Raw genomic sequence first — 13,358 nt, 5'->3', positions numbered from 1 at the left:
TCATTAATTATTGGTATTGTTGTTTCTATAGTAGACATGGTGAAAAAAAATCCGCCTTCTCTTCTCCTTCCCTTCCCCTTTCTTTACTTAATGAGACCTAAATCAATTGGGCTTGTTATCCGGATTACATCTGACGTTTCATCTTTGCGCGCAAGAATTTTTCCTCCACTAGACCATACGAATTTCCATTTTGCAGATTTCTTTTTTGCTATGGCTGCGCCAAGAAGCTGCTTGTTCTGTCGCGTCAGGTGCTCGTTAACATAAATAACGCTTTCCGCTCCCTCGTAATCGAGGTGACTAGAAAGGATCCTTTGTTTCTTTGCTTTTGCGAGCACCGCATTACGTTTGTTGCGCGAGATGAGCCGGACAACGATGTTCCGTTCATTCCTTTTTGCCGTCGACACCCTGTGACAGATGTCGATGTCACTGTCAGATATTGGCTCGCCCACAAGCTCACCTATCTTTTTCACGACGATAGTTGAGTCAAGTTCCTCTGGTGCACCCTTTATCTCAAGATTGTTACTTCTTTGATATTGCTCAAGTTCTTCAACTTTCTTTTCAAGCCGATGATTCTCGGCTTTTAGTTTTTCGTTCTGAGAAACCAGTTCTTTTACTTCCGCTCTTAGTGCCCTGATATCGGATCCTATTTTCTTTACTTCATCGCATGTATCGCAGCAAAATTTCAGGCTTTCTTTTAGTGACCTTATCTCGGCACGTATTTCCCGTTGAAAATCAGAGATTAACGTTGCGATTTCTTTCTTGTCACCCTTACTCATGATAGGAACTTCACTTGACAAGTACAAAAAGAAGAAAAAAAAATGTTTGTCCGGCAGCAGTGCAAAAGGCAAGGAAAGTAGTCGAGGGATACCTCTTTCTTACCTGCAAAGAATTGCAGATGTATTTTTGCCGTCTGATCGCTTTGTGCACCGCTGCCCGCTGCTTGATAAGAATAATACCTCTACTGTTATGTGCACCGCTGCTTGATAAGAATAATACCTCTACTGTTATAAAAAAAAAAATACAGGTCGAGACTTCACTGGAAATGCTTCCAAATTGCATCTAAAGAGCACAAGGTGCCTGTTAAAAGGTCCAAAGTGTGCAGTCTTTGAGCACCTTGCCGCCAATAATGGGCCGCCGCTCGCCATTGTCGATCGCATGAGGCGAATAGTCGAGCCTCACTGTTCAAACCACGACAGTTTCCCTCTCTGATGCGGCACAAAAAATAATAAAAAGAAGCACAATTTTGCGCATATTTCGAGCCCCGCGACTGCCTTATCATGTGGTACAGATCGGGGACCGCCATTGGCCGCTGCGCGGCTGTATGTGCTGTGAAGCCCACTTGCGGGGTCCATGTCTTGATGAGCAGAGCAGCTGAACAATGCTTTTCTCATGTATTTTATCTCTTTTATGAATGAAAAAAGCCATTCCTCGTGTGTGAAAGCCATTGTGGTGATGCGCTCTGTAGAAATAAGCTGCGAGCAGCTGGTCTGAGTTGAGGCAGTTGGCTTGCAAATGCCAATGCATCAAAAGTCATTCACAGCCATCAGCCAGAAAGTTCGTGATGCAGAAATAAATGATGTCAGCGCCAATCTTACAAGGTCGAAGAAACTTTTCTGAGACAACATTGCCATTATGTACGACGGTATGTGGCACAAACATGGCTGCAAAATGGCATCGACACTGTTGTCTCTCGACACTGGACTTAGTTTAGATTTCGCAGTCCTGTCAAACTTCTTCCTAGCTTGCAGTTAGCACAAGGCTCGGCCAGATGGAATGGAAGAAGTTTGGCAAGCGTTTCATGGCCCTGTCTGTGAGGAGTCGGTTCGAAAAAGCCGAGAAGTACAAATTATGGTGTGGGCGTAGTTTAGTGGCAGTGGCCACTACAAGACGGATTTTTCTTTTTGGTGTGCTAATTTCATCGCATTTGATGACGTCTTTCATAAATAAAAGCTCAATTTTAACGTCACAGTTCATTTTTCTCAAAAGACAAATCTTGCCATTTTTTTAATGTTCCTCTCCTTTTTCCGGCACTTCTAGTGCTTGGATCTGCATGAAATTTTGCCCAATTTTTTTCCAAAGTATGACAAATACAGTTATCTAGTTTAAATTTCAATATTTTATTACATAATGAAAAATTGTATGTAAACCTTTACTAGGCCGGGTGAAATACGGACTTTTTAATGTCTATTATTTTTCACACCTATCACATATTTTGTATGTGCTTCGTAATTAGTTATTTACATACCACGCTTTATTTGAAGCATTATGAGCTTTGAGTGCTAAAAAATTACGGAAGTTTAGGGATGAAAAGAGGGGGGCAATAGGGTTAAGGTTTTCACTTTGTCATGTCGCAGAGCTGGATGTATGCAACTTGCAAGAAAACTAGTTATATATTTGAAATCAGCATACTAAGTTTCATAAACAGCTCAAGTTTCATTGCTCTACAGTTAATATTTTAAAAAAGTGTCTTTGAGTAGCATCTCCCCTTAAGGCGTCGATCGCCATCACCGATGCTGCCAAGTTCGGCTGCTCAAAAGCAGTAAAACTAGTTGTCATAGTCTATGGGGCGAGGGCTGCAATGTCATGGAACTACGAAAGGCCCAAGCGAAATCCTTTTAACGTCATTGATGTGTTTGTGGACAATATTCGCGCATCTGCCCTTAACTGGAGCTGCCATATCTCTAGTGGACGCAAAACTTTGCCAGAGATGCTGTATCTTTGTAGGAGCACCAAAATAGCATCTGTTGCTTTCTCACAGTTAAAACATGATTGCGTGGCTGAGCTTTGTGGCAATCGAGGACCCGTCACCCATGTTTTGATACTGACTAATTGATTAGGCTTGTCTTTTATTTTCCTGTATCGTCCTTTTCAATGCATACATATTTTGCCACTCTGCAAAATAAAATTAGTTTGAAGTCAGTGCTCTTTTTGTCTACCCTGTTTCTTTTTTTTTCGTATGTTTGTGCGATGAAAAAACTTGCAAATATGACTCGCCGAGACATTTAGGACGAATGAAGAAAAGCGGCAGAAGAGTATTTGTGATGGCTCCAGCACTTTTTAGTGTGCACATTCTTCCCTGGAGCGGTAGTATGGCTCTCGGTCCCTACCTCTGTAGCTGGCCTCTCTTCGGAATCAAAACTACTGCCGAAATGCACATACTTCTACCGTGTCATCAAGCGCACATCCCCAGTCAACTACCTGATCGAAGCCATCAAACATTCTCGACAATGTCAACATGGAGTGCCTGAAGGCCTACTATGACTCGCTCGTATCGACAAACTGTTAGGCCGCCGCACGTCTCTGTTTTCGTACCCGAGGTAATTGTAGTGAAGCCTTGGAACTGGATTGCACTTTCGAGCACCCTCTAGTGGGTCTTCTTCAAAAAGCACACCACTTGCACTAAGAGTACGTGCCTTGCTGTCATTATGGCCATTACGCTTTGTTGCTGTGTGCCAGCTAGTAAATACCTTAACACTATGATTCATTTTTCATTTAGGTTGGCCCTACACACTCACATATGTGTAAGCTGCCATTGACTTCATTGTTTAATGAAAGCTTCATTTTTCTCTTTCATGATTGATTCATTGACTTGTGGGGTTTAACGTTCCAAAACCACTATTTTATTATGAATTTTTCTCTTTCAGTTGTACCGCCAGGCAATCAGTATGCGTGTAGATTATATTCAAGCATATATCAACCGCGGAGATATTCTGATCAAACTAAACAGGTATGGACACACTTTTTTTTTCAGCCAGTTAATTTATTTCTTATCTGGTTCTCTAATAGTCAAACCAGCCAAAAGATGAAGCACTGGGAAGTTTAACAAACATTCACTGTGTCTGCAACTCCTCGTCCCTGTGCTTGACCTTTTGGCTTGTTCCAATCCTCAACATTCAGCTTAATTGCTGCAAATGTTTCAACGAATGAAGTGACACGTGAATGAAAAATTATGCTATCAAAGGTCTTGCGAAAATAAACAGCTATGCTTTGTGCATCACAAGAAGGATGATTTCAACAGTGTTTTAACTGCATTTAAAACAACACATCATATGTTATGCACGGTACTCACATTACTGACTGCCTTGATGTTTTTCCTTTAACATAGTCGTTTTTTCATTGCCTTGCAGTCAAGATCTGCCACTCAGCTTTCATTGTAAAATTTTTTGCCCTCGTACACATCAAAGTACTATGCACACCCCAGCTGGTGTGTCATATCACTTGCAGTGATGTTGAAGTTATTCATTCTGTGATCTTCTTAATTGCCTTGTAGTAAACGCCTCATCAGTTCTTTTTATATGAGCCCATTTCATAGATTACTTTTCTTCTGATAAATAAATTGTTACATGTTTCTTTGATCAGGACCAAGGAAGCACAAGAGGTCTACGAGCAAGCCCTTTCCCTGGATGCCACAAACCCTGACATCTTTTACAATGTATGTTGGTACTCTTTGTCGCTGTAGGCATAGGTCGGCCAACTCACTCATGAGTTCACTCATTAGGGCTCACTCAGACTCGGATCACTCCGTGAGCCTGAGTTTGAGTGAGGCCGGGTGAGTGGTATTTTGACGAGTTTGAGCTCAAGTGAGTCTGATTGAAGAAAATTTTTGTGAGTGTTAGTCCGATGAGTACAGCTCAAGAAAATTATAGTGAAGTGAGTTCTAAACACAAGATTTATTGTGTGAGCGAGTCCAAAGGGGTGTGCTATCACCGCCTGTAATGTCATTTGCCCCTCATGGCACACATGTGTCTCACGAATAAGCCAGTTGCACTTAGAGTCGTTGTGGGTAGCGCAGTACCCGTAAGCGATCTTCACCGTCATCAGCATCATCATGGTTAGCTCAATAGTGCCAGCAGTGCTGCCTGGCAGGTGAATGGCGGCACATAGTGTACTGGGGACGCTCTTTGGTGTGTGGCGGCTGGCACGAGCAGTTGTCTCCAGCTGTGGATTCGTGGCAGCGGCACTGCGGGTCGTTGTGTTGGGCTTGGCCTTGTGGTGGGCTTGGCCTTGTGGTGAGTCACACATTGGCGACGACACCTTCACGCTACCTTGTGTTTGTTCTTATGTTGTAAGTGTATTGTAATGTTGTATAAGGTTATATTTTAGCATGTTGATCACTAGTTATGTATTGGATTTGGCTGAGGATATTGTCGATTAAAAGTAGTTAAATGTGTTTGTTTGGTGGGTCAACCACTCTGCTGTGCTCGTTCGTTCTGAGAGCAGCGTGCCTCATTTCGAGACCCCACAAACTCCATTGGTTTGTCGACCTATGGTTGTATGTGGTTTCAGCAATGCCCATAGCAGTGAAGTTTATCAGGTCTGACCGGCTAATCTTATATATCACTTTTTTGCTTAGAGGACCAAAATAAAAAGTGATATACTCATTCCAATCATTTGACTATATGACATGTTTGATTTGCAGTGCATATACAGAGATGCGCATATTTTACTTAAAATTTTAGGAGAAAAAGATTTCATGCTTTTAGGGCCTGCTGGTATTCTGCCGATTGATACCACTTTATTGTTTTGCTTCTTTTATAAGACATGTCATTATTACTTGCCACTTCTCCTTTCAGCTAGGTGCTGGTATTCTGCCGATTGATACCACTTTATTGTTTTGCTTCTTTTATAAGACATGTCATTATTACTTGCCACTTCTCCTTTCAGCTAGGTGTTGTGATTTTGGAGCAAGGCAGACCAGATGATGCCCTCATGTACTTCAATAAGGCCTTGGAGTTGGACCCTGATCATGAGGTGACTGAACTACTTTAAAACGTATAGCTTTTATTGCCCTAGCTGTAGAAACTCTTAAGATATTTTTTTTCCTGCAACAACAATCGCCAATAACAGCTTCCGTGAAAAAAACACCTGCTGTGGCAGCTTAGCATGTAAGGTCTTGCAATGCCAAGCATTTATTTGTGACCATATAGCTGTCACATTTTGATGAGCATAAAATTTATAGTGCACCTAGATTGAGGCACACATTAAAAAACATAACCCCAGGTAGTACAATCTAATATGGAGGCTCCTGCTATAGTGCACCTTATAAACATGTCGAGGTTTCGGCATGTAAAACTTCTAGCAGTTAGCATTATGAAAGCTTTTTAACGCTCTGTGCTTTTCTACTAAACACATTACTGTCATAGTGCACACTTCACCAGCACTGGCAACAGCAGGAGGAAAGGCACCCGAGATAGGTATTGAAGTGGAGGGTGAAGGTGGCGTTACTAGCTTAACAGCAGTAGCTGACGGATGAGGCAGTGGAGATATAAGTGGTGAAAAATTCTTGGGATCTCGCAGGAGTCTACATTTCAGAACAGGGTCTTGTCTTTTTCAACTGCCTTGAAAACTGCTTTGGTAATGACGTTCAGTGTTACAAGGATTTTTCAAGAGCACGCAAACAGAGTGCAATGAGAAATGGTAGTCAATATGTTGCCCATCAACTGGCTTTATTACACTGATTGATGAATGTGCAATAATGTACATTATCGACATGGGACAAAAAATGTAGCTGAAAAAAGGGTTGTTTATACAGTCGAACACGGTTATATTGAACCCACATATATCGAATTTGTGTGTATATCGAACTCGCGAGTTGTCCTCTTGAAGTTCCTTTGTAAAACTATAGAAATTTGCACGTTTATATCGAATGGTATTTTTACTTGCCTTTGGAAGATGCGCTTTGGCACTTGCTGCGCCCTGCTCCCTCCCCCGCGATCTCCGAGGCAGCGTGGCTCCGCACACGATTTAGAAGGCGCGTTTTAGTACTCCCAGTGCCCAACAACCTCCGCACGACACCACGCCTCCGCTGAAATCCGAAACGCTCGAAAAAAGAGCGAGAGGGCTCCGACTGAATAATCTCTAACTTGCAGAACTACCTCCTTTTTTTTTTCATTTCTCTTTCTCTCTCTCATGCTTTCTCTGCGTACCCATGAACTCTGAGAGCAGGAACGAAGGGGTCGATGTCATTCTCTTTTTCCCTTTTTTTTTATTTTTTGTTGCTGCTTTGCAAGGTTTGATCAACCAACCACAGCTCGCGCCTTTTGCTATTGTCCTCGCAGGTGGCCATCGCCTTGCTAGCGCCTCGTTGCTTTCGCTGACACTGCGTCGTGCTCGCTCAAGGGCTGCAAAAATTAGGCGTCTTTTCCTTCATCTAACCACAACCACCTGTCGCGTTGCCTATGTACCACCACATGTGCAACATTTTTCTTTTCCGTGCGTGGTGTGCAAAGCCACTGAAGACTCCTTGAATTGCCGACTTCTCGTGTAGCTATGGCCAGCATCAAGAAGCATGAGGCCCTTGACTTGGCGACGAAGTTGAAGGCTATTCAGCTTGTTAAAGCGGGCGAGAAACCTTCGACTGCCGTGGATGACTTTGGGATACCACGGAGCACTTGAGCACCTTGTTGAAAAGCAGGGAAGATATCAAGGCAAAAGCAGCCGAGCAGTGAACGTCGGGAGCCTATCATGTGTGTGCGTTTGCGCACGGGAATGTAGAAAAGGCACTCTATGGCTGGTTTTAAGAAGTGCGTACGAAGAACATTCCGGTGGATTGTCCGATGCTGATCGCCAAGGCCATATGGCCTGCCGTTGCACTCGGTGAAATAACTTCGCCGACAACACCTGGTGGCTTCACTAATTTCAGCAGCGCTACACCAATGTTGGCAAAACCATTTCTTGCAAAACCAGGACATCCAGCAATGGATGACGAAGGAGTGGCTGCAAATCTCTGCGAAGTTCTTCAACACTTGGTGAGACGTGAAGATGGACACATTGGTCAACTGCTTGCTCAAGGCAGGCTTCGAGACAGTAAAACTTGATGAAACCAGTGAAGATGACAACGAGCGCATAGACGACCCATTTTGCAAGTTGTTGTCCCGCTTCCCAGTAGCAGTTTCACATGAAGTGTCTGCAACCGACTTCGTGGAAGTGGACTGCATTGTCTAGGCTGACGGCTCATGTGACGAGAAGGATTGTTCAGACAAGGTGCTGGCTAGACGGGCATACTCCGCCGCTCAAATGGTGGCAGCATTCGGCATCATTCACCGCTGTATCGGCCACATGAAGGGAACCGGGTTGTCTCAACTGGACAGCCTTGATAAAGTCGAGACTAGCATCTCCAACACTTTAAAAACGAAAAAGCATGCCAAGATTAGCGTTTTTTTTTTTTCACGCAAATAAATCATTCTGGTGCGGCGTGTCTGTGGAATTAGTTGTCATTCTTGAATGTGCTTATTGTAGGTGATGATTGGCTACAGGTGAGCTCTCAAGGCCTCAATTTTTTTATATCGAATTTTTCATATATTGAACTAATTTGTGATCCCTTAACAGTTCAATATATTCGTGTTCAACCGTATCTATAAAGAACCAGTTCAACAGAAGCCGTCTTCATGTCTTAGCTGATTAAGGCAGACTGCCTTTCACATGAAGTAATACAGGCAGCCATGTGCTTCAATGATCTTCTGCATAATTCAGTTTTTCTTTTTCGCTATCACATCACATTTCTTAAACTTAGAGAGGCAGACACAATATTTGCAAATGCACTCTTTTGGCCTCTACCAGTGAAGTTAAAATGATGCTTGTGTGAACTTTGGTCCCCTTGCCTGGCACACTGTCTCTCATAGGTCAAACTGATACCTTAAACCATTGTTGCTACACTAGGAACAGATGGTGAGAGGTATTTTTGAAGGCAACTTAGTCATAAGGTTGAGAACTCTAACTCGTGTCGCACTAAGGTCAAAATGACTTGAGCACTGGCCAAATTGCTTTGAGTGATGAGGCATAAAAGTGGGTTTCAGCAGTAATTTTTCAAGACTTCTTTAGTCTTCTGATACCATTTCTTTTTCTTATAGACCTCTGACATTTTATTCTGTTTTCTTTTTTTCGATTTTTTATCTGCAGATGCAAGCATGTGAAAAGGGCATTCCTCTGCACAAATGATACAGCTTTATTTTTTAAGGACTCTTTATAGCAGCTCTACAAAATGGTTTGACAAGTAATCTGTTGAATATTTTGGATGGTTTTCCGAAAATCAGTTGACTAATAATTGTGCCAAAGCAAAAGAATCTTTCAGGTAAAACACATTGATACTGCACTTCCTAAAGGAACACTAAAGAGCAAAACAATTTTCTGTGTATTAGTAAAGCACCATTTTGCAAACCCAAAAATACCACTCTTACTACGGTGTGATGCTTAGTAAGCGAGAAAACGCGCGGAATAAAAATGCTGGTAATAACGCCACCTTGAGATTCCTGCACCAAACATTGTAACACCAGAAATTTTGAAAGCGTCTACTGGGTTCTGCGTAGGTTTCAACAGATGAAAATTAAGTATATTGTAATCTGTGGGTGCCACAGACCTAGAATACATTGTTTCGGGAAATTTCATTGATGTAGTGTCAGAAACATACTGAATATAGATTTTGGAATTTCCTATATCATGCGCTGAGATTGCGCAAATTATAAAAATGAAATTTCAACCTTGATTTTCTCTGCTGAACAAAAACTTCTGATAAAGAAGTGTGTGGCTTTAGAGTTCTCGGAGTGCATATTGTTAATCTAAACCAAGTCAATGTTCATGTTTAGTGTCCCTTTGCCCTTTCATTAAACAATGCTCCTAATCAGCAAGTCTTCCCTTTGAAATCATGAAGGGGTTATCTTTTTTGAGAAGTATTGCTGCCGTGAGGAAGTACAGAATGTTTATCAAAGCTAGACTATGGCTGCTAAACTTTAATAAGAGCCCTTTAGTACTTTTCTCAAGCTATACCTCATACAGTCTACTTTTCATTGTGTCAATGTCACATCCTTGAAATTTCAACTTGCTGTGCAAGCTGAAGGAAAACGAGAAGGAAGACAGAAAACTGCACTGTTTCCTGTCTCTCTCTTCATTTTTTTTTTTTTTTGAGCTTCTGCAGTAAGTCGAGTTTTCACGTATAAATCAATTAATCTGCATAGTAGTATTGCTTCATTGTCACATCTATTACTGCTTTTGATCAAGAGTGGGATGTGCAATATTTACATAAAACGGTAATGTTTTTTAATCGATATGCATTTTTACAGTTCTGATGATACATGATGACGAAATTGCTGTTCCGATAAGTCATGCAGCTATTAGAAACTGACCTCTGTCTATTGACTTCTTTTCCATTTCCATTCGCAATGCACGTTATGTTTGAAATGGTAGGTTCAATTTTCTAAATGTCATAATGTGTATGAGAAAACAGTAGTATAATTTAGTGGAGTTATATTGTGAAACATGTTGAGATTTAAGATAGCATGTAATTTCACTTTAGCATGCAAGTCACTTTTTCTAGCTGTTCTAAAACATGTGAACAAGAGTCCCACTTGAGCCGCTCGACTCTGGGACTCTTGTCTGCCTATCACTAACCAAGAACTTTTGTATTTTGAATGACTAACGCTAAACTGAACACAACTGAACCCGAACTCGAACCTCTGTATACGTCGTTACAAATTGTATGACCTGATGTTAATTATGTTTTAAGGAAATACCTATGTACAGCAAGTTATAAGTTCTGATAGCACCTATATATTACAGGAGTAAATTTGTGTGAAAGTGTAAGTGCATTTATATTTCATTTTTGTTTTATTTTCTTGCAGCTGACGTTTAAATCTTTATTTGCACGTTGTATTGACTAGAACTAGCTACTTTAGGCTCTCAGTCCAAATAATCATTGTTTACGCAGTTCTTGTTTCCTGAAAGTAAAGTGTCATTGATTGAAGTAGCTGGGTTGCATATAGGCAGAGATGCTGGTTCCACGGCTATGATATGGCTAAGCCTTTGTAGGCTGTGGCAACACTAGAATTCTCGCTGGGGTTTGCTGGTAGATATTGCAAATTGTACTTTCTGTGCTTCTGCAACACATGTAGTAGAAGGTTCCAGTATAAACGAGAAGGAAGACAGAGTGTTTGTTGTTGTATGCTTGATTCGTTATTAGCAATAGTATACAGTCCTGAGAGGTTTGAAAGAGTTATTTGCTTGAAAAATAAGTGCATAAGATAATGCCACATTTTTTTCCTCAAGTTTTGTTATCACCCCGTTACACTGTACATAATTCTCAGCGCAAACTGCGCCTGCAGTGTTCTAGAAGCTTCAGGACTCTAGTAGGTCATTTCGTTGAATTTACGCCCGCTCCGCAAACATCACAGATTTTTCTGAACCCTACGTGGCCGCTAGTGATAATGCTAGCATATCCGACGGCACGCGTATAAACTGACAAACACTTCACCGCTTGTCAGTTGATCAACAGTCAACGCTCTGTTTGCCGCTATCTGTGCCAGTGTGTATTGCTGTAATCTTACTTTTCGTTTGTTGGCCACAAGCTCGGCCCAAATAAACAATTTTATCTTCGATCTATAGTCTGCTGTCTTTGTCGACGTCACGACCTCATGGAATCTGGTGGAGGTGCTGCTTCTTTCATGTACCAGACGCCCCCTTCAAGTGGTGAACGCAGCCCACGTTGCAGAGATGACTCCGACGCCAGCCACGAGCAGCAAGTTAGCCGCAGGCAACAAGGCCTCCCACCTGAGTACTGTCTTCTACCTGACAAGACTCAGAAGACCAAGACGTTGACGGCGACAATGCCAGCGCCTGACACAGCTCGTGCTATGGCAACCTGAGGAGCCGCCAACTTTCCACAGTTCTTCACTCGAAGACCCAGAAAGCCGGTTTGAAAAGTTCGACCATGTCACCGTCGTCAATGACTGGACCAAGGATGACAAGCTTTAGCATGTCTATTTCGCTTGAGAAGACGCTGCTCAAACCTGATTCAAGAGTTAAGAGTAAAACCCAACTATGTGAGACGTTTTATGGGCCAAGTTCCTTGCCACTTTTGGTAGTGTGGTTCATGAGGAGAAGGCTGAAGCCCTCCTAGAATCCCGCATGCAGCTGCCAAATGAAAATGTGGCGCTCTTCACAGAACAGATGACGAAACTCTTCCGTCACGCTGACCCTGCAATGCCTGAGGACAAGAAAGTCCGGCTCTTCATGCGAGAAGTTAGGCAGGAGCTTTTCGCAGGACTGATGTGGAACCCTCTCAACAGCGTCAAAAAATTTGTCTCTGAAGCGACGACTATCAAAAAGACCCTTGAAATGCGCACACGTCAATTCAATCGCCGCTCGACACCAGACTGTGCAGAGATCCAGCCACTCTGCTCTGACTGTCTGCGAGAAACCGTAAAAGCCGTAGTGCGCATAGTACTTCACCAAATTTTTCTGTGATGCCATTCTCAAATTTCGTCAATCGCAGAAATCGTCAGGGAAGAAATTCTGCAATCGCTGGACATTCCTGAGTCAGTGCAGCCGCAACCCCAAGCTATGAGCTACGCTGCTCCTGCCAGACACTACGCTCCACCCTCACGTCCACGTTAAGAGGCCGTGCGGTCGCATTTTCATCGCCAGACACCACCACCACCACCACCGACAACATACCACCCCCCTGCCTCCCAGCGCTACGTACCGAGAAAGACCAACGTTTGGCACCCTCCTTACAACCGCCCACTCTGCTAGAACTGCGGAGAAGCTGGCCACGCGTACCGCTGCTGCTAGCACCGCTAAATGGGCCTACGCGGCTTCGCCGCCAATGCATCGCCTCCACAGCACGGTGCGCAACCACGCGACATCGCTGACTACCTGACCACCACAGAACGAGCACCTTGACATTCCTACCGTTCTCCATTACCTCAAACTTAAAGACCCCCTTACCAATGACAGCAGTAAAGAAGCCCCAGCAGGGGCCGTCCCGTGAGCCCATATTCGAAAAACCAAGGGGAGCAACCGATGTAGGGGCAGTTGCTTTAGGTTGCTGTATGATAAAACACCAAAGGCTCTCTGTTGCCACCGACGCAACGAAACGTTGACACGCCACAGACCAGACGGGCCCCTGAAGTAGAAACTTCCAGCCAGAAGAAGACCTGACGACGCGTGGAAGCAGTGAAGCAAACCGACGTATCCGTGACCCAAACCGCAACGCACGGGGACGAACTGGCGACCACGACGGCCACAACATCACCGCTCTCGTCAACACTGTGGCCGAATATTTCATTGTCAGTGGGCCTTTGGTGGCAAAGTTGAAGAAAGTGAAAACTGGCAAGGCTTGGCAAGGCCCTGATATCCGGTCCACTGGGGGTCATCTAATAACCCTGGCTGTTGTTCGCACAACGAGAGTTATCATCGATAACCGGAGTTATCCCGCCAGCTTTCTAATTGTACAGCACTGCCCCAGGGACGTGATACTTGGAATGGACTTTTTGAGTCAACACGGTGTCATCATCGACCTAAGGTTTGAAGCAATAACGTTATCCACAGAAAAAGCACTGCCGCCACATATGCCGCCAGGAAGGCAC

The 13,358-nt window shown here is 43.3% G+C and overlaps 1 protein-coding gene and 1 long non-coding RNA gene across 3 annotated transcripts in view; one reads left to right on the top strand and one right to left on the bottom strand.

The window, feature by feature from the left end:
• The window catches only part of LOC119169114 (protein O-mannosyl-transferase Tmtc3), a 488,628-nt gene that overhangs the window by 339,611 nt on the left and 135,659 nt on the right, over positions 1–13,358 (top strand). The window contains exons 15-17 of one of the 2 annotated variants that reach the window (XM_037420216.2): positions 3,645–3,727; positions 4,360–4,432; positions 5,665–5,751. The exons of the other annotated variant lie outside the window; for it this stretch is intronic. Of the exons in view, the coding sequence (XP_037276113.2) occupies positions 3,645–3,727; positions 4,360–4,432; positions 5,665–5,751 (243 nt within the window). The remainder of the gene's footprint in view (positions 1–3,644; positions 3,728–4,359; positions 4,433–5,664; positions 5,752–13,358) is intronic. 2 annotated transcript variants of the gene reach the window in all.
• Positions 1–13,358, bottom strand: part of LOC142796226 (uncharacterized) — a 45,653-nt gene that overhangs the window by 20,613 nt on the left and 11,682 nt on the right. The gene's annotated exons all lie outside the window — the stretch shown is intronic.

Source organism: Rhipicephalus microplus, chromosome 2, assembly GCF_043290135.1.
Source record: "Rhipicephalus microplus isolate Deutch F79 chromosome 2, USDA_Rmic, whole genome shotgun sequence".
NCBI lineage: Eukaryota > Metazoa > Arthropoda > Arachnida > Ixodida > Ixodidae > Rhipicephalus > Rhipicephalus microplus.
This window is presented reverse-complemented; position numbering and strand designations above follow the sequence as displayed.